Source organism: Cottoperca gobio, chromosome 1 (assembly GCF_900634415.1).
Source record: "Cottoperca gobio chromosome 1, fCotGob3.1, whole genome shotgun sequence".
Lineage (NCBI taxonomy): Eukaryota > Metazoa > Chordata > Actinopteri > Perciformes > Bovichtidae > Cottoperca > Cottoperca gobio.
This window is the reverse complement of record NC_041355.1, coordinates 6,716,529-6,738,777: the sequence shown is the minus strand read 5'-3', so window position 1 is coordinate 6,738,777 and position 22,249 is coordinate 6,716,529. Positions and strand designations below refer to the sequence as shown.

General features: G+C 42.1%; 1 protein-coding gene across 1 annotated transcript in view; it reads left to right on the top strand.

The window, feature by feature from the left end:
* The first annotated feature begins 3,457 nt into the window (after positions 1-3,457).
* Positions 3,458-22,249, top strand: part of LOC115009189 (voltage-dependent T-type calcium channel subunit alpha-1I-like) — a 48,037-nt gene continuing 29,245 nt past the window's right edge. The window contains exons 1-9 of the mRNA XM_029433021.1: positions 3,458-3,616; positions 5,777-6,048; positions 13,429-13,522; positions 13,830-13,963; positions 14,352-14,449; positions 16,625-16,784; positions 19,542-19,854; positions 19,957-20,049; positions 20,882-21,461. Coding sequence (XP_029288881.1) covers positions 3,587-3,616; positions 5,777-6,048; positions 13,429-13,522; positions 13,830-13,963; positions 14,352-14,449; positions 16,625-16,784; positions 19,542-19,854; positions 19,957-20,049; positions 20,882-21,461 — 1,774 coding nt within the window. The 5' untranslated portion in view covers positions 3,458-3,586. The remainder of the gene's footprint in view (positions 3,617-5,776; positions 6,049-13,428; positions 13,523-13,829; positions 13,964-14,351; positions 14,450-16,624; positions 16,785-19,541; positions 19,855-19,956; positions 20,050-20,881; positions 21,462-22,249) is intronic.

The following is a 22,249-nucleotide window of genomic DNA, read 5'->3' as shown; positions in this document are numbered from 1 at the left end:
CATGTTACACTAACATGCTAAATGTTAGCAAGTTAACATGATTACATGCTAAAACGTTAAGCTAAGATCATTTAGCAGGCTGATAAGCTAGCATTCTACATGTTAACATGATAAATACATGATAGCATGTGACGTGTCAGCTCAAAGCTTTACATTTGTAGCTGAAGTATTTTAACAATATGTGTTTTTTCACCTCAAACAGCCAAAGTACCAGCTGTACAGATGTTAGCTGTAGCTAACCAGCATAGGCTTAGACGTTATCACAAATGTTTCTGACGTTAATACCTGGCTTAGACGTTACCATAACATCTGAAAGTAGGGGGACAAAGAGTTTTGTTGTCCCCCTGCGCAAGTGCTGAACAAACCTTGACAATGTCGAGCTGAACTGACAGCTGGAGTCCGAAAATGGCCACTGCACAGACGATAAACCTTTTCGATTCAGATAAAAACATGGCTTTTCCTCCAGCACAGCAAAACAAATTTTGCCCCGCTAGCAGGGCCTAAGAATAGCAAAGTTGTCTGTCTATTTTTAATACATCCAAATTTGTTTTCTACCGTGTATACAGCCTCTCAGAGCTGCTACTGTGGGACTCTTGTTTTCTGTCTAATGGAGTGTAAACCTAAAAAGAAACGCCCGCAGGAAATTATTTGGACGCCATATGTAGATATAAAAAATTAGCAGGAGAGCATTTAAGACTAGTGCTCCCTGTAAGCTGTTTGCTTAGACCTACTGTACACTGTAGTTCTAATATTAGTTCCCAAAGTGGGATCCAGGGACTGCCAGGGGGGCTTCAGGGAATTGGACGGAGCCCACAGAAAAATTAGTCGTAGTTTCATCTCTATTTTAAGACGTTAAAGATGCCAATTCTGCTCTTTTTGGTATCACCTCATTCTCACCTACTGTAACATACACACGTCTTTTAACTGATAAGAAACATATTTACAATATGGATACAAATTAAGTGAAGCTAAATGATGGACAATGCAGGAAAGCAGTGGTGGACAGTAACTAAGTCCCTCTAAGTATTGTACAATTCTGAGTACTTGTATTTCTATTGTTCTGCTACTTTATACTTCTACTCCACCACAAGAGGAAACATTGTACTTTTTACTCCCACGACATTTATGTGGTGACTTTAGTTACTTTGAAAATTCAGATTCAGATTAATAATAATAAATGTAATCGATAAATAATTGATCATGTATTATTATAGGTAAGGATAAACTTTATTGATCCCTTGGTAAAAAATTAATAATAAATATTATTCTGAAATGGGCTGTTGTACAGAATGAGTACTTTTATTTTTGATGCTAATACTTTTGTACTTTTACTTAATTAAAGTTTTGAAAGTAGGGCTTTTACTTTACTTGTGAGTATTTTCTACACTGTTGTAATACTTATTTTACTTATTAAGTAAAAGCTCTGAGAACTTTGTATTTTATGCTATTTTATATTTCTATTTCACTACATTTTAGAGGAGAATTTGACTTTTTACTCCTTAATGTAGCCACATCTGGCATCTATAATTACTGGCTACTTTCAGGTTACAGTTTTGACCTAAAACATATGATCGGTTTATAAAATATTATACGTGTATATTATATGTGAAGACCAGTTGAAACTAGACATACTGCATCGTCATATGTCTCCGCCAACCAGCCAAGTTTCAGTTTACATCCATATCTCCAAAATGTCATCACTTTATCATTTTATCCTATTAAATATTTGTGTGATAATAAGCACATGAATTCTTGAGTTATGGCCAAAATGTGAGGTCACAGTGACCTTGACCTTTGACCTTTGTCCTCCAAATTCAAATCAATTCGTCTTTGAGTCCAAGTGGACGTTTGTGTCAAATTTGAATAAATTCCCTCGAGGCGTTCCTGAGATATCACGTACATGAGAATGGGACGGACGTACAACCCGAAAACATTCTGCCTCTGGCCAAAGCCGACTTTGAGGCATTAAAATTGAAAGGACCCTCGTAAAATATACTTAACTGAGATTGGGGAGTACCGGAATGAGGGGGAGACATGAGCTTCAAGCGGAATAAGTATGAAAATGATAATTGTATGCAAATATGTCATGAAAAGAAGGGGGAAGGGATCTTTTAAGGAACTATGAGTAAATTAACTTTAATACTTTTGATACATTTTGCTCCTAAAATAAATGGTATTGCTATATTTTACTTAAGTACAGGATCTGGATACTTCTTCTGCCACTATTTGTTCTCTTAAACCTGGCATAGCACAATTTGATTTCAAGGTATTGTGTTGGAGCTCAGCCACACCTTTGAGTTTAGTGAATCGACTTCCCTGCTGAGTGTGACTGTGGAGCATCAATTCTTATATGACAGCAGCACCCTCGGATCCGCCCACACACACACACACGCACGCGCACACACACACATACACACACACACACACACACGCACACGCACACGCACACACACACACACACACACACACACACACACACACACACACACACACTGTCCGGGGTCGCTGAGTGGTGAGACAACTGCAGGCAGAGTAAGACAGGGGGATATTGGAGGAGAGGGGATCAGTCACATGCTCTGACTTGCTCCGTCAGTGTCAAGTTAGCTGGTATTAAGAATAAAGCTCTCCAGCCCAAACTTTCAAAATAAAACACTTATTGGAATAGATATATTGCCATTTGATTATTTTCTTCTTCTTCTTCTTCTTCTTCTTCTTCTTCTTCTTCTTCTTCTTCTTCTTCTTCTTCTTCTTCTTCTTCTTCTTCTTCTTCTTCTTCTTCTTCTTCTTCTTCTTCTTCTTTTATTCACCCACCACTGATGGGGCGGTTCCACACTATGAGGAAAATAAAATACAAGAGGCAATTCAGCTCAACAACAGCAATAACAACAATCAAATCAAAAAGTCAAAAATTAAATTAGAGAAATTACCTGACAAATAGCAGCAAAGGGAACAATACATCAGCTCTGCTAAGGGTTTGTTTGAGGCAGCCATTTCTTGTGGATTTTTATTTGTGTTAAAAAGTTACCATGTTTTCTACTACCAAAGAGTGGTCTGCTATTCAACAAGGTACCTTATACACTTGACAACTATGCTAACTCTCCTGGTGTAACTTTTGCATCAAGCATACGTGCCCATAAGGTAAGTGAAAGTCTTTTTAATCGACATTTTACCGTTTGTATTTCTCAAGACTAGTATACTGTATATAGTGTAGCTTCCGGGACTAGACTGTCTTATTTTGAAGGTTAAATCCGAGTATCTCCGTTCTGCCTTTCTCCGGCTGGCTTGACGCGGCTCTCCCTCTCCCGGTGCGCCTGAACTCCGGTACCTGAACACCGCAGAGCGCGTCCAGCGGCTGAGGGGACGTAGACGCACGGGGAGTCGCCTGGTTAAATGTAACTTTACTTTTCCCGGTTATTAAAACTTCTGCGCCACATTCCTCTCTATTGTTCCCCTCTTTTTCACCCTCCCTACTGACGGACTGAGTTTGGATATCGGCAGGGGGGGAGGAGGCTGAGGACCAGCGGGCTGCTCTCTGATGGAGCACCAGGGCTCCGGGAGCTCAGGGCGCACGGCGGACCCGGAGTGAATGACGCTGGTGGATGGACGCTGCTCCCCGGTAAGGACTGCAGACAAAGTTTTTGGTTTTTGTGCTATAATATACTTTTCTTCTTTGCTCTCCTGTCCCGGGCACTGAGCTTGGTAATGTCCGTGGCACAATAGAAAATGTCCAGACCCTATGATGTCGCTCTTTGTCAATGGCGGTGTCTTCCACAAAAAGGGAAGACATTAAAATAATATTCTTATAGGCAGTTATAAAGTGTGACACTATATAAGTTAGTGACCTTATCATACTTTATAGCAGGCCTATATATTTACATCATGCAATATCACATAAAATGATGAGACTCATTTTGAGATGTTTGGTTTTATATCCTTCTACAGTGTAATACAGGATTAATTACACTCCTTTGAGTGCTCCGATCCAGAGTGAGGCTGGGAAACGCTTTATCCTCATAAATATTGTTGATATGATACTGGTTGGCCTTCAGGAGGATTATATCACTGTATAAAGCTAAGAGTAAAAGGAAAATGTTTGAAGTTCTGAATATTTGTTTTTTTGCTTTTTGTTTTATTTAGCATGACACTGTTCTGTGATGATTACACAGTAGGGATTTAACACTTAATGTGTTTCAGAGGTCTTATAAAGGTGTGAATATATTGTGTTATGGTGACTGAGATTCAGTAGGATGATTAAATTTCCACATGCATGGCCTGGCTGTTAGCAAGGGAGGCTCATAATGAGTTTTTAAAGTGTTTTGAAAGGACTCATCAGCAGGTTTTACAGAAGAATGCATTTTTCCATGATTGATTGATGTCTTCCCATCAGCTACTATTGAATCACAACAAAAAGCCTGAGCTGTGCAGCCCTGGACTCCTCATACAATCTAGGCGACCTGCCCATAATGAAAATACACAAGAAAGAAAGATGATAACTGATTCAATCTCATTATTTTCATCAAATGCACACACACAGAAACACTCCTCTCTATGCTGTGAACTTGCACGCCAGCTCTCCTCTTGTCCTGTCACACTGTAGGCAGAATATTTATATGCCTGCACAGACTCATGGTTGGCTCACACTTCTATTACCCTGATTCTTCTTTATGTTTGTTTTCCAAATAATCTAGCTCTTCCTTCAATTTAATAACAAATTGGTAGCTTTGGAATACATTTGCCAGCATCTCTGTGGATCAATAAGCAATGCAATGAGCACATGGTGGAGCGGTGGGGAGTGTTTGCTGTTCACCCGAGACAAAGTGGACTGTGTCATATGCTCCACCTCCCCTCCTGCCAAACTCCACTGCATACTGCCCAATACAGCAGAAGATGTGAAGAAATTAAAGAAAAAATAAATGCAAAGCCAAGGAATTAATTTGCTGTTTTGATCACGCTCTTAATTTCAGATTATCATTCAATTTGACATTTCTTACATGATAGTCCAATGCTCCGAGAAATTCCAGTCAGTGCTTGTAAAAATTAACCACAGGCTGCTTTAGCTCGGCAATGTCATGAGATTTTATGTGAAATCATTGCTCAGGGAAAAAAATGATAACTCAGAGAGCCATAAGTAACACTAATCATCATGAGTGGGAATTGATTGCAACAAAAAAAAAAAATACCCGACTCTTTAATTTCTTCAGAGCAATATGAAGCTACTTTCTGTATGTCCAGATTGCTTAAAGCCAGTCTGGATTAAAAGCATCAGCAGTAATGGCCTGTTGTCATCACTGAATTGTACAGCTGTAGGATTATAATGAAGGGGTCTAAGTGCTTCCTGTCGTCTGCACGGACTCTGTGTTTGCACCTTTGCCCACTCATTCATTCATTCTGTTTAGGTTTTTGTAGATTTATGTTTTCTGCGCAGGACTGCTTGCTGGCTGTGAGTCTTTTCCTGAAGGTCGCCTATTGTTTTAGAAAAAAAACAGAAAAGGACCTTTTTTTTCTATGCTGCTGCTTCGCTAGAGGGTAAAGGGTCTCATGGACAGGATGGCAGGCTTGACAGTGAGTGCAGTTTGGGATTATTTTGAGGAGCTGCATTGTCAGCCACAAGGCAAAACAGCAGAAACACACACACACACACACACACACACACACACACACACACACACACACACACGCACACACACACACACTCACACTCACACAGATACACATGATGCATTCATATGTTGCAGTGTCCTGAACAGTTTGCCGTTGCCCCTGCGCACTCTTTTAGGTTCAGGCTGTTCACAGCACGGCCATGACGGGCACCCAGGACCCAGACCTGCATGAGCAGCACAGAGGACCAACGCAGGAGGAAGGGGATGAGGAGGAGGAGGGGGAGAAGGTGCATGTGTCAGTTGAGGGAGAGGAGAGGGAGCAGGAAGAGGAGGAGGAGGAGGAGGAAAAAGAGGAGCTGCCGTACCCCACTCTAGCACCAGTGGTTCTTTTGGCTCTGACACAAACCAGCCCACCCCGCTCCTGGTGCCTTCGAGCTGTCTGCCACCCATATCCTTCACCTAAAGCGATGCGAACATGTGTGTGTTTCTGTCTGCTTATAACGTGAGAGAGACATTTTCTGTTTGTGTTTCGGCTCTGTACTTTCTCAAATCCCTTGTACCTACAAGGCACCTAGCGCTGAGATGTTTACTTTACGTTTAAACACAAGAGACACAGGAAGAAGGTCAGTATCGTGTATGTCCTCCGTGTGTGTGTGTGTGTGTGTGTGTGTGTGTGTGTGTGTGTGTGTGTGTGTTTGAAAGACCTCAGGTATTTCCTTGGAACCATTAGCTGTAGGAAAAGATGGGTAACATTTTTCTCCTGATTGGAGGTTTCCATAGTGACAAGCCCTAATGAATCTCCAGGGATACAGTCGCCTGTCAGTAGCATTGTTACCGGCCTCCATTTATACAGCAGGAGTCGCACAATAGTAAGAAGTCTCATCACCTCCAGAACCTCGCTTCCGTCTTCACCGTCTCACCTCCCATACCCCTCCCTGTCTCTCACTCTCACTCTCCGTTTTAACCTCTATCCACTTCTGCTGATGACGTGAAGGTGTGAGTGTGTGTAAGTGTGTTATCAGCTCTGTATTGGTGTGTGTGTGTGTGTGTGTGTGTGCGTGTGTGTGTGTGTGTGTGTGTGTGTGTGTGTGTGTGTGTGTCTGTTTGTGTGAGCAGCTATGAATACTCTGAAGCATGCTTAAACGTCAGCAACACCTCAGGGATTTGTCAAGGCTTTCCAAATTGAACATTTTCCACTGCTTATGACTCTATGTGTGTGTGTGTGTGTGTGTTCCTCTGCTTGTGCGTGCGTGTGTCGCTGTGCACTTGTTTAGTGTGCACGTCTGCGGGTATTTGCCAACGTCAGCACTCTGTGTACTCTATAAAATATAAATACATAATTGCTGAATAAATAAAATGTACTCCAAGAGAAAAAGAAAAAGAAAGAAAAACTACAAATGCCATAAACAAAACTCCTCTGTAGCCTGCTGGGCTGTCACCATGGACGCAACGTACGCTCACTGTGTCAGCACTAACTTACTGGACACACTTACAAACACACACATACATTATAGCACACACACACGGACACACACACACGGACAGACACACACAGACGCACACACACACGGACAGACACACACACACAAACACACAGGCGTGTAAATGCCCTCACACAAACGAGGGAATCTCCCATGGAGAGGCTCTTTAGAGGAATCACCTGGTTGCTTGGCAACAGCGTAGCTCTGCCCTGACGGCCCGGTTACTTCTGATTGTTTGTTTGTTTGTGTGTGTTTGCGTGTCTGTCAATCTGTCCGTGTCCATGCATGGCTACTGGCATGTGTCCCATATTATCTTTAATCGTATATGTTTCTATACTTTATACTTTGTGTGCGTGTGTGTGTGTGTTTGTGTGTTACTGTGAGTGATCTGCGGGGGAAGTAATGTGGGTGGACGTTGTTCGACAGGGACATTAATGTGAGCGCACTGGGAGGGGGGCAGTCCCCAAGAGCTGTAAGTCCCATTTTTCCTGAGGTGACCACTCCTTCCTCTCTGCCTTTTTTTTTTTTTGCACTCAGTACATATTACAAATTCATTTCCTATCTCCTGTCCTTCCATTTCCTCCTTTTTAGAAACATAATCATCCTCCTTTGTGCCATGTTTACAACATACTGTACATCTATCCACCCTACAGCACATCCAACAAATATATTTGGAACAAAAAAACAAGATTGGATTTTGCTATTATGTAACATTCTCTTGTATTCCTTCAAAGCTACATTGATTTGTGTAATTTCCTGTTTCTTCGGGAGGAGAATCAGAGAATCACTGTACGTGTGGAACAAGGTGCCTACTTTGTGAAGTGCTGAGCTTTTCCATGTAACATATGACACACATGGAAACATGTACACACATGTGGGGAGGTGCGTGGGCAAGTGCACACACACACACACACACGCACACACACAGGACATAACTTATTCAGCAGTGTATGAAACATTCAGAGAGTTTCCTTTTGTTTAAAGATGAGAAAAGCTGTATCTGTCTCTCCTACAAGTACCTTTCTCTGTCTGCCTTTCTTCTTCTGTGCTCCCTCTCTTTTCTTCTTTCTCTCATCCCTCTTTTCTCAATATCAATCCCCTGCCCTCCTATTTATCTCTCTCTTCTCCTTTTTCTAAACTTAATTGGGTTGAGGTGTGAGTGTGTGTGTGTGTGTGTGTGTGTGTGTGTGTGTGTGTGTGTGTGTGTGTGTGTGTGTGTAAAGGGGGGGCGGGGTGGGTGATAGGGAGACGATGGATAGGAGGAGGTCTTACTCAAAGTAGGGTGAGCTGTCAGAAGCATTTCATCCAATTAACATGATTCCTGCAAGTGTTTCCATGGTTACAAGATGTCACACTCTAAGGGGGTGGAGCCAGAGGACTTGACAACTTGACAGTAACTTGACTTGGACCACGTTCATATCACACACACACACACGCACACACACACACACACACACACACACACACACACTCACACACACACACACACACACACACACACACACACACACACACACACACACACTCACACACACACACACACACACACACACACACACACACACACACACACACCGCACATGACAGACTTTGAGCTTAACTAGGTTACGTTTAATCAAGTCTGTGTGTGTGGATATCAGAGTGCAAGCGGGGGTCCAGGCTGCAAAGGGCATGAGGAAACTAGTGAGCAGGTTGCTTATTCATACGCAGTAGTTCACATGTGAGTATTTCCATCCAAACCAAATGTTTTCTTAGAGCAATACCACTTTATAGTATGGCCACCCTTTACAGGGTTTATAAGTTGTCACTTTATTAATAGATGATAAATCATTTTAGAAGCGTTATAGGTTGTGAAAAATCCTTTGGCTGGTGTTGAGCTTCCTCAGCCATTTCGAATGTAGCTCAGAATACCATCCATCGTCTTATCCGGGGTCGGGTCGCGGGGGCAGCAGCTGGACCTGCTTAAAGGAATACTTCACCCACAAAACGATGATTTGTTTATCAATTACTCGCCCCAATGTTACTTTGTTTTTCTCACATGCCTCCACGGTGAATGAATATTAAAAAACAGAGAGAAAGTCATAATGAATTTAAGTGTTTAACAACAGCAACGCTATATCAAAACATCTTTTCATAAACTATCCAGTCGTACACTCACTGCTTCCCAAACACATGCATTTTTGCTAAAACCGTACAAATACTACTACACTTCTATTGTAACTGCACTTCAGTGTTGTATCGCTTTCTCAAGTCATGTCTGCAAATAAGACATACTAAGCACAATCAGAAAGAAATAATACGATTAATGATATGAAACAAGCAACAAGATACATTCAGAGCAAAGTTCTATCAAGTCTATGAATGAAACCCTCATATTTTATGAATCCTTTTTATTAGCTGAGAGTTGTTTCTTTTATACGCTTTTCAAAAACGCAGCGATACACAGTGATATATTTGCTATTAAATCAAAGTATTGGACAAATTAAAGTTTTGACCTGATGATGATGATGATGAGGAAATGTCAGGGGATTACGACAATGATAACATTTCATCCTGTGGGCGACATGTCTGTGTTTCTTGAAAGGTTGGTGGCCATGTTGCATGCGCCTCGACCATTTATCCAATAGTTTGTTGATAGTTTTCTCTCAAAACCACAGATGTGAACCTCGTGATGGCGGACGATCACCCAAATCTTTAGGATTCCTCCTCTGGGTGCCATGAATAAAATTGCGTGGTAATCCGTCCAATAGTTGTTGCACTATTTCAGTCCGGACCAAAGTTGTGAACCAATCAGCTGACCAACTGACTTAGCCATCCATAGAGCCATGCCACGTTGATAAATTAGCTGGTCTGCAATTATAAACATTAGTACGCAATTAGTGAATGGATTTTTACAACAATCCATCACGTTTGCAGTAAGTTAATGTTAATAAGCTGCTAATAAATTGGGCTTTGTCCTAATTCTCTGAAGAGCTTTTGCAAAAGGCGGCTGGAGAGGTCTTCCTAATTGATTTAGGGGTTGGTAAAAAAAGACAAAGCAAGTGTCATGCAGGAGTTCTTCTTAATGGTTTATACTTGATCCATGAAGCTGTAGAACGTACACTGTCTAACCTTTTGTAAAGGGTGCCTTGTGATGCAATAGTACACCATTAGAATATCCAAAACCTCGTCAAGCTTAAAGATATGGCCAAACATTCTGTATCCAAATGGCCCCCGTGTCCCTATGGACGATCCTTTTAAGTTAATGAACATTGCAGATGAAAATGTTCCCACACGCTGGCCTTAGCATGTTTATCCCCAGCCTAGGGTGGAGGATGATGCCAGGAAGATCAGGGTGATATGATCTGATTTGATTTATAATGTCTGCCTGACCTTTATTACCTGTGTTGGCACTCGAGCAGAGTACAAGAGGGGGGAGAGCACGAGAGACACGGAGGAGGTGGATGTTTCTTGGAGAGAGAGAAAGAACAAGAAGATGAGACAATTAGGGAGACAGGACAAAGCATTGAGGCCAAGTAACATTTTCAGTTGTTTACACTTTAAGCTCTAATATCCAGGGTCTTAACCTCTCTCATCACACTGTTCAACTGTGCTTTTTCTTTTTTTTACTTAGGCATGAAGCCATTTTTCTTCGCCTCATCTCTAATTTCCCTTGTCTCTTGCCCTCTGTTTCTTTCTCTCCCCCCTCTCGCCTGTCTCTCTGCCTCTCCATCTCTGATGATGTTAATTATTAAGTGCAGTTGTAGTTTATCTGTTGGCTGAGACTCAGGTTTCTAACAGAGAGACTATAAGCTTTACCCAAGGGCGGGCATATGTGGAGATGTGTAGAAACGGACGGGGAGGGCCGGCGATTTGCAGAGAAAGGGGAGTGTATGTGCACGGGAGAGGAGAGGGGCAAAAAAATAAATGATACAGAATGAAGATGGGAAATTATACCGCAATATATGAAGGAAGAGGGATGGACAGAAAGCAGGAGGAGCGGAGCAGAAAAAAGGGAAAATAATTGGGCCAAAGAGAGGGGGAAAAGGGCTGTAGAGGAAAATGAAAGATGATAGAGAGAAAGGTTGAGTGTGAGAGTAGATAAAGGAAGAGGAATGAAGAGAGTGAAACAGAGGGACAGCGGTGAGGACGTTTCTTCCGCGTTTCATCACTGATGTTGAATGATGGGCCAACTGTGGAAATACTCCCATCTCATCTATCACCCACACCTTGACCCTGCCCCTTGTTTTACTATGCATGTGTGTGTGAGTGTGTGCTTTGTGGACACTCAGGGTAACTTATACAGATGGAACAGGATTAAACGAGCCTCCTCCTGAAACTCAGAAGTCAGTTCCGGTGAGATGGGGGTTCCCATGGCAACACACAGCGAAGGGAGGACACTGGATTACCCTCTCTCTCTCTCTCTCTCTCTCTCCCTAGTCTCTCCGAGTAGAGCGAGCGCTCGTCGCTCGCTTCGAGAGATCGTCGCGCGAGACGTAGAGAGAGAGAGACTCGAGAAGAGAGAGCGAGAGAGAGAAAGAGAGGATACGAGAGAGAGAAGAGATAGAAGAGCGAGAAGACGAGAGGAGCAGAGCCTATAGACGCGAGCAGATTACTCTATCTACAGCGAGCTCCTCTAGTCACTATCTATAAGAGATCTCTCTCTAGAATAAATATCGCTATAAAACCTATCTCTCTCTATCTCTCTCTCTCTCTCTCTCTCTCTCTATCATCCATCTTGTTTGTCTCTGTCTCTCTCTCTCAAACTCTATCTTTCTTGTTCTCTTACTCTATCTGTGTATCTTCTGTTTCTCCTCACTCACTCTCTCTCTCTCATCTCTTCTTCTCTCTCTCACTCCCTTCACTCTCTCTCTCACTCTCTTTCTCCCTATTTGTCGGTCTCTCTCTCGCTCCTTCTCTCTCTATGGTCTCTCTCTCTCTCTCTATCTCTCTCTCTCTCTCTCTCTCTCTCTCTCTCTCTGTCTCTCTCTCTCTCTCTCTCTCTCTCTCTCTCTCTCTCTCTCTCTCTCTCTCTCTCTCTCTCTCTCTCTCTCTCTCTGTCTCAAGGGTGATAAAGGATTGTATTCTCATTAATTTTTTCGCCCTCTCGAGAGCAAAGTGTCCGGGAAAGGGACTCTATGTGCGAGCGCGTGTGTATTCTATGTGTATGTGTCCATGTGCATGCTCCAGGCTTTGTTATGAACGCGTCCTTGGCTCTTGAATACGTTGCTGTCATCCATTCAGCAATTTACACATATGTGAGTGTGTATGTGTGCGTCTCGAAAACACAATAATTCCTTCAACTTTCTACTTCAGTCTGTTTCCCCCTTTAAAACTCTCTGCTTTCCACTTCTGAGCCGTACTCCTTCTTCCAGTTTGACAGCTAGCGAGCATCACAGATGAATAAACACCCACCATATATGCAAGTTTACACTTAAACTGACTTCAAATGTCTTACCGAGTGTTTCATGGTTGCTGTCTTTCTTTTGTAGTTGCAAATATTAAACATGTCAAAATGTCCTGTCAGACGTTGGTGGTGCTTGTAAATTAAAGTAAGCTTATTATAGCAAGTTTCCACCCTTAAAAAAGTTGTTTTTTAGGTTACCACATTCAGTTCTGTTCTTGCAAATTAGATTTTACAAGCCGTGAGGCGCAAACATGGAGTTGTCTGTGCGTGCTCACAGATATTTTGTAAGATCAGTCTGGTATTCCTTTGTCTGCAAGAAAGACATGGCTGGACATTTAACGTCTACCAGTGATTGTCTTTAGGGTTTCCTCTGGGTTTCTACAGACATTACAATTGTCTAGATACAGCTGGGGGACAAATCAAAAGAAAAACCTGAATAAATGAAAGGAGAAACATTATGAATACAGATGATTCCATGCAGGGCACAAGGGGTCACTGAGTGGTTTGATGAGAATGAAGATTATATGAATCATATTCTATGGTCTTCACACTCGCAGATGTTAAAAGGATATTTCAGAGTGACACGTTAGACCGGGCTCTCCATCTTTTGGATGAGTGATGTGTATTACTCCAGTAGAGTTTCCGACACTTGTAGAATCTATGGCCCAACATCTTAACCAAAACACTTCATGTTGTTTTTCCTTTACGTTGTCACCCATCTGTAATGATGTTATCCCTCTAGCACTCTAGTCTAACGTTTTAGGGAAGGACACCCTGCTGTAACTGAGGTAAGATCAGCAAACTTTGTTTTTACTTTGTTGTAATTAGCTCACATTCCTGTCAATCAACCTAATGAGCAAAATGTACAAGCAAAGCTTTGTGAAATGGGCTATTATTGAATGTTGTTATTGCAATCGATGTTCAAACTCTTCTGTGGTGTTGACCCTTAACCTTGTGTCACATGGTTTGAGCGTGTGAGCATTTTGGCCATCCTGCTGAACTGTGTGACTCTCGGGATGTTCCAGCCCTGTGACCGCACACCCTTCCTACTGCAGGTAACACACACACACACACACACACACACACACACACACACACACACACACACACACACACACACACACACTCACACATTCACACACACACACTCTGAAATTACAAACTAATTATGTTCAGCTCTGAGACTTTATTATCAGGGGTCTGAAAAGTTTTTGCTTTAATTTTTTCCCCACTTAATCAGTTTACACTAATCCTCCGTGTGGGTGTTTGTGTGTGTGTGTGTGTGTGTGCCTGTGTGCGCGCGCGCGCGTGTGTGTGTGTGTGTGTGTGTGTGTGTGTGTGTATGTGTGTGTGTGTGTGCAGGCTCTGGATGATGGCATATTTGTGTTTTTTGCCGGGGAAATGGTGATGAAGATGGTGGCTCTTGGGATCATAGGTCAGAGTGGTTACCTCAGCGACACGTGGAACAGATTGGACTTCTTCATTGTTCTCGTGGGGTGAGTTGTTTGACGGACGCACACACCCACATGCACACAAATACACGCGCATCTGACATTAAATATGAGCCAAAATTGTGTGTGTGTGTGTGTGTGTGTGTGTTTTGTGTAAAGCTTAGACACTTGTTTAATGCCAGTTAAATGTCAAGCGTGTGTGTGTGCGCGTGCTTAGACGAACCGGCGGAAGTTTATGTGTGTGCGTGACCGCTCCGCAGAATGACAATGGCATCATTGGGTCCTGAGAGACAGAGACCTCAGTGATTGGTAGTTAAAAGGCTATGTATCCCAGAGACAGAGTTCTGCTGGATTCCCTGTAGACGTTCAGGGTTTGCCAAGGTCAGGTTTATCAGAATGCCATTGACACAGCGGTGGCTTTCCCTCTGCGCAGAATGCTGGAATATTCGCTTGATGGACATAACGTCAGCCTATCAGCTATCAGGACCGTCCGGGTTCTCCGCCCACTGCGAGCCATCAACAGAGTTCCCAGTGAGTTTTTCTCCTTTTTCTTCCAACACACATTGCACTCAGAAGTAAGGCTGGGAAATACATCGATATTAAATCGACATCGTGATATCAGACTAGATATCGTCTTGGATTCTGGATATTGTAATATGGCACAAGTGTTGTATTTTCCAGGTTTTAAAGTCTGCATTACAGTAAAGTGATGTAATTATCTGATTTACGAGACTGTTCTGTTACTCACATTTACCCACTCAGTCATTATATCCACTTTACTGATTCACCAAAAATCTCATAGAGTAAATATGTTGTGAAAGCATCAATGGTCAACCCTACAATGTTGTCGCACTATCGATATTGGGGTGTTTGGTCAAACTGATTTATTTAATCCATATCGCCCAGTTTTCATTGTCATCACTGTTTTGGCTCTGTGCTCAGGTACATTGGATTTTAAATGAAACCGCAACTGTGAGGTTAAAGTGCTGACTACAAACCTTTAAGAGTGTTCACATCCACATTGGGTGAACAGTATTGGACTTTAGAATAATGCAGCAGGTCGAAGACTGTAAAGAAAGAAGAGAGAAGGCAGTTAGGAGGTTTTTATGGTCAAACCGTAAACGTTCTTGATTGTACAAGTCACTGACCGGACTGCAATCCAAGATGAGTAGAAGGCAACACGCACATCCCTTGCTGTGTCTCCTCTCAATTCCCCCGAAGATCCAATTGCAAAGAAAAAAGTCAATTCCCGCACAAAGTTGTCATCTCCGCATTGATTTATTTAAAAAGAGTCAACGTGTTTGTCACAAGGACCTTTGGTCAAGATATATCAAACCATCATTAAGTGACACAGTGCTTAAATACGTCCCATAATTGCATGGTAGTTCAAAGGGCTCAAATCAAATTACTGACAGCAATCCAACTCAATGTATGTTTGACTTTCTGAAGGTTGGGGGTAAAAAGCCCCCGAAAAACAAGAAAGATGTGAAAATGACTGCAGTACAGGTCTGGCAGAACATCAGCAGGATGTGCAAGTGTCTCCTGACGTCTGTTGGTCATAGACTTCAAAGATCCGCTGACGTAATGTTAAATATGATGACTGTGGAAGAAAGAGTTCTTTCAGTTTCAATCCAATCAACTCCCTGTCCTTTATACCTGCTGGACCGTGCATTAAAAGGGTTGCAATTACTGCATTATTCATTTGACATGGAAACACCTTCAACTGAAAGTCAGCAATCACATACATAGCCAAGACAATAAAAAATGTGTCAGTGTCCTTGAACTCTCTGGCTGCAATGTAAATTCCACTTAATTGTATTGCTATTAACAGCTTAGGTTTTTCTTTTGATGGATGCATGTTTAAACAAATCAGGACACAGCGAACAAAGTCATGGAAATCATTGTGATTCTCACGTTGTTCTTAAAAGCTTGATGCAACAGGCAAGCCAACTACATTTTATTTATTTTTTTTGCTTAATTCTGTGACCTTGGCACAACTCAGGCTGAGTGTGTTTGAAGTAGCCAAGTCTAGAAGTAGTAAAGAGAAATAATTTGGATCTGTGCTCTTCAGCAGAGTGGAGTGGAGGCCAATTATCAGTGCTTGAACTCTAATTGTTTGCCATTCAATTACTTGCACTGCTCCATTTTTGTGTAGAATAGATGAACAGATTTCTCCTGTCTGGCTAACACTTCCTGTGAAAAAAGTTGTAAATGCAGATAGTTGCTAGTATGTGCCATGGATCTATTAAGAGAGCTGGATGCCGGAAGAGCGCCAGTCTTTGAAGCCAATTGTCATAGTGGCCAAATGTGGAATTACACTTTCTGGGTGAGTCATGTGATGCCATGAGGCCCAAAAAATACTTTTTCCAATAAACTTATATTGGGAATTAGACGTCTGTAAATCAGATGATAATTATTTTTTAAGGTAAATCAACCTACCATTACAAACACTGAACTAGCCCTTATTTAAATCATTAAGTCCTAAAATGCCTATGTAGCCTATGCTCTGTGGCTTGCTCTATGGGCCCCATGGATGCAGAAGATCCACGTAATTATATACTTAGAAGTGGATCTTTTTTGGCTTTATAGCAACTCTCATGAATGAACGGGGCCCCGCCTCCAAGGCTGTATCCAGTTCTCTTTATACATCCATAGTATGTGCGCAGTTGCCTATGGTGTTTGTGCTGTATGTGTGTGTGTTGGCAGGTATGCGTATCCTGGTGACCCTCCTCCTTGACACACTTCCCATGCTGGGCAACGTGCTGGCACTGTGCTTCTTCGTTTTCTTCATCTTCGGCATTGTTGGCGTGCAGCTGTGGGCGGGGCTACTGAGGAACCGCTGTTTCATGGGAGAGGATGTCAAGATGTGAGTTACCATAGTAACCAGCTGATGTCGCAACAAGCACTGGCCTCATTACTCTGAAACCTGTGTCAAAAGTTTGCTCACAACTGATTAGCTTCCTTCACTCAGCTATCATCAATACACCCGATAGTCTGATCTAGTTTGTTCTCTAATCAGCTCCGCCTGGGAAGAAGTAAATGTGTTTCATGCCGGCTCCTCCAGCATTAGAGATCACAAATCAAGGGATTAAGAGGGTTAAGTGAAATGTGTGTCGCTATTCAGGGACTCTCAGTGGCTGTTTCAACATGATCCCTTAGAGTTCACTGTCAGTCCACTTCTCTCCTACATGATCCTTCACGTCATGCTCGATTACTGTCTAACAGACGCCGTTACACCATCGCTCTCAGTCTCGCTCCCGCTCACATGTTCACAAACACGATCAAATAATATCACATAACATCACATAGCATCAGATAACATGATGTTCGCCACCTGACCTCACATCTGCTCAACCATCCCACTCAGATAATATTCCCTGACAGTGGTGTATGTAGAGGTGGGAGTGCATCGAAACAGCCTTTATACTGTCGTACTGTTTGGAGTAGTCAGCCACGATTAATCATTTATTTAACAATGAATGTATAGTTACTACTGTAACTGAATACCTACTAATAATGATAATAATAATACACTTTATTCAATTAGTAGAAAGAAGACACAAACAATATTACAATGTGATTCACAAGGAAAAACTGAATGGAAACTAGAAAAGTAAGTAAGTAAAACATTTTTTTTAATGTTTATTCACCACTACGACAAGAAATCCTTGTGCAAACAGTTATAAATGTAACCATTAAATATAAGAACAATTAATAAAATAAAACAAAATTTCCCAAATACAGTAAAATGAACAAATATAACCCATAAAACAGAATAAGTTTTCCGTATATAGACTCAAATCTACAACAAGAATCCCTCTCGGTCATCACTTATGACCCACGAGAAGTGTGTGGCAGTGTCTGTATCTGACCCTGCTGCCCTCTGCCTGTGCTTTCTTATTTTGCTTTGTTTGGGACATTTCTGTGCGTCAACCTCTATAAAAACGTAGCGACCATGTGCTAGATTATAAGCACGCATCCAATAGGAAGCTACGAAAATGATGATAACATACTTCAGTTTCAGGAAAGACGATATGACATTGTTATTGGCTCTTGCTTTAATTCATGTGGTCACATTAGCCTGCTGTAGATGTAGCCTATACATTTCTACCAAAAACTAATCCTTCTTTAGGTTTCATTTTCAGTTTTTCATTGTTGATTTGTTTCTGCTTCATGAACAACAAAATGACCTTTCTTAACAAGAAGTGAGGGAACACTGCTCCTCTGTGCCCCTTCTCTACACCGCACATGATTGATTGCTTATCTCTCCACTGCACCCATCCTCTCTCTTTTCTTCTTTCCCCTTCATCTGTAATTCTCTCTCCTCATTTCCTCCTCAAACACCCTTGTGTATTTTACAGTCTTTCTGATTTTCCAGAAAACAGACCTTTTGTACAAACAAAAGGTTGATAAAAACGATTTATCTTCCTAAACAATCGTTCAAACTTTACCTGAATATGTCCAGAAACTTATTGTTTCTATTCTAGGCCCCTTATTTGTTTAGCTTTTAAAGCATTAAACCACTATTCTATGGTGTCCTATTGGACAGTCTGATGGAGCTTAATCGGTGACAAGTTCCTTCATTTAAATGATCATGGTCACTTTAATCTAATTTGAGTCAATCCCATGTACACAGTCCTGTTGTTGTAAGTAGCTCACCAAATGTCTATTAGTCTATGGCTGAAAATACAATGTTTACTCCTGAATAAAGCGACAGTGTCCAGCTCTTAATGCAAAAATACAACTAGATTTACATGTCTGCGACCCATTTTTAAAGATTTATATCTCCCGAAGGTCCAATTGTGCTTGGGGCTTTGCACCACAGACAGGGAAAAGAAGTAAAAACGTTCTGGTAAACAGTATTTTTGGAGGATCTGTTGACAATAAGAGAGCATACAGTAGTGTTTGGTTCCTCTTTTAAATTTAAGTACTGAATATTACTGCCACAGCTGGCGTTTTCCCAAAGGTGGCAGAGAGTATAGGCTCTCTATCCTCTTCTGTTAAACCTACCCTCTGTAATCTAGGTGTTTCCATGGACCACACTTTGAGCCTTGACCAGCATTTTAATTGTTTTGGTTCGCTCCTGTCTCTGCCAGCTGAGGAACATTGCTAAATTCAGGCCCATTGTGTTCCCAGCTGAGTTGGAAATTATTATTCATGTGTTTATTTCCTCCCGTCTTGGCTACTTCAATTCTCTTTTCACCTGCCTTTGCAAGACTTCCCTAAATCGCCTACAAGCGATCCAAAATCCTGCTGCCAAGCTTTTGACCAGGTCTCATGTTACTCCCACGTTGATTCCTTCACACTGGATTCCCATCAAATTAAAATCAGACCCAGTTTAAGATTCTTGTGAACCCTACGTGGTCAGGCGCCTGCCTACATTAAAGATCTCATGCAGCCCTGCATCAGCATCAGGTCTCCGAGGTCTCTGATCAGGGTTTGTTGGTTGTTCCAAGACAAAAGGAGACTCTGCTTTTGAACTCTCTCCCATGGGACGAGTTTCATATGTTACCATTATCTGGTTAAGAAGGTTAAGAAGCAGACCAAGACCCATGTGTACAGACTGTTAATTATTATTAGTTATCAATAAAATAATATTCAATGTTTTTCCCCTCTTTTCCAGGAAATATAACATCTCCTTCCTGAGCGGCTACTATCGGCCAGATGGCACCGATGACCACCCGTTCATCTGCTCAATGGAAAGAGAGAACGGGATGCTTCGTTGCTCTGATGTTCCTCGCCGCCGTGTAGGCAGGACTTCCTGCCTTCTGGGTGCTGAGGAGGCCCAACAAGAGATGGGACTCAGAGGAGATGATACAGTGTCATGTGTAAACTGGTACCAGTATTACAATGAGTGTCTGACCGGGGAAGTTAACCCTCACAAAGGAGCTATTAACTTTGATAACATTGGATATGCATGGATCGCCATTTTTCAGGTAAATGTTTGAAGGATTTAAAAAAGAGGGATACATCTTTAATCAATGAATGTTGATGCACACGACACACCACGCTGTAATGACTCTGTGTGTTTCATACAGGTAATTACTCTAGAAGGTTGGGTGGACATCATGTACTACGTCATGGATGCACATTCTTTCTACAACTTCATCTACTTCATCTTCCTCATTATAGTAAGTGCACACACACACATGTTTATACATGTACATTTGTATTATTTAGGTTGTACCTATTGGTGTTGTTGTACTGGAGTGCATCATATTGAAATGTGTTCCTATTATTTTTCCCCTGGAGTGAGCAAAACATTAGAAACCTCCAGGGCTGAAGAATCAATGAGGAAGTGAGAGAACACACGCAGTTCCTCGAATGGCCACTTGAGGCTTGGTTAAAAAATTAAGTCAATCCCCAAAGACCCCCGATATTATAACTTTATAGCAGAAATAAACATGTCAACAGCCTGGTACAAAGAACAGTTTTGGTCTCTATTGCTGATTTTTTCAATTCATGACAAGTGTTTTTATATATCTTACCCGTTTATATTATATTAAGGTTTAAAGTTACGCATAATTAAGGCCATGGACGCTCTGAGTGACAGGTGGATGCCGTAACAGGTTACCCACCTCAGCTTCATAGACACGCCCTCTCTTCCATTTTTGGATCCATCACTGTCAACATGGCGACCCACATTGAGCTTCACAACAGCTCTTCAGGAAACCTATTGGTGACGTCACAGAGACTACGTCCATATGTTATAGAGTCTACGTTAGAGTAATCCTTTAGTGTAATGCAGTCCAGTTCAAGACCACTGTAAAGTTCAACCTAAGCAGTAACCACATAGTTGACCTCTCTGCAGTTTCAAACTGAACATTATGTTTGTACAGTTTATGGCTGAGCTGTTGTATTGGATTGCATTCGATTGTATTGAGTGTAGTTGAATAAAGTGGCCACTCAGTGCATACTGTACTGTGTTACAACGATGTTTATTGTTTGCCTTGTCATGACTAGGTGGGCTCCTTCTTCATGATCAACCTGTGCCTGGTCGTCATAGCAACCCAGTTTTCTGAAACGAAGCAGAGGGAACACGCCCTAATGAAATCGGAGCAGCACGCCCGGCAGCTCCACCAATCAGCTTCAACGCTGGCCAGCGACAGCCAACCGGGCAGCTGCTACGAAGAGATCATCCGCTACCTGGGGCACCTGGGCCGCAAGGCGTGGCGACGACTGTCCCGCGGCTTTGCTCAGACACGTACACACTTTCACTGCGTGGGCCAGAAAGACAGAGGAGGTGGAGCTGCCAGGGGGGGCGGAGCTGGGGAAATGAACGGACTTGCCCACCGGCACTCAGGCCACGTTCCTAACGACCTATCACACCTTCATCAGCTTTATCATCACCATCACCTGCATCATCACCAGCATCAACTGCCTCAGCCTGAGCCTGAGCCTGCCGTCAGTAACGGAGAGAATGGTTTAAATTATCCCTTCATATCACCCCTCCTCAGTCACCTGGATGCAAAGGCCCGGGACAAGGAGAGACTGGTTGCCAAGGAGACCGTCAACAGATTGCCGCAGCTGGTCATGGAGCATGGTGAGAACGAAGGGGTGTGTGTGTGTGTGTGTGTGTGTATGTTTGTGAATGTGTGAGTGTGAGTGCGAGCGCTATTGAGATCATAGATGCATAAATCTGGAGGTTCACTGTGTTCAAGCAACGTGTTGATTATTGTGATAAAAAGAGATGTAAACAAATATTTAAAGGGACAGTTCACCCCAGAATCAAAAATACATATTTTTTCTCTTACCTGTAGTGCTATTAATAATTTAGATTGTTTTGGTGTGAGTTGCCAAGTTTTGGAGATATTGGCAGTCGAAATATCCTTCACTCGAATATAATGGAACTTGATGGCACTCGGCTTGCGGTGTCTCTTTCCAGAAGTCATGACCTGGTTAATCAAGATAATCCACAGACCTTGTTGTGAGCACTTTGATGTAGTAAACATTGTATTGCTTTCGTGCTGTAGCTACCCCCAGGATTGCCATAGCACCCCCAAGACATTTCTGTGGTTTATTTTATAATATTTACATTTATTTACTCTGGTTTGCATTTTCCTCTCTCTTTCTCTCTCTCTTCACTTCCACGACAGCTCCGTTTTAGTACTGTTGAGAACGTGCCCCTCTATGCACCCCCCTTATTTAATAATAATAATAATAATAAGCTTTATTTGTATAGCGCCTTTCATACAAGAATTGCAGCCTAAAGTGCTTCACAGCAGAAACATAACAATTAGTACAAGATTAGACAGAATAAGAGCATTTACAGTACAATAATCACAGTGTTTATGTAAATGAGTCTGAAGTACCATTATAAAAATAACAGAA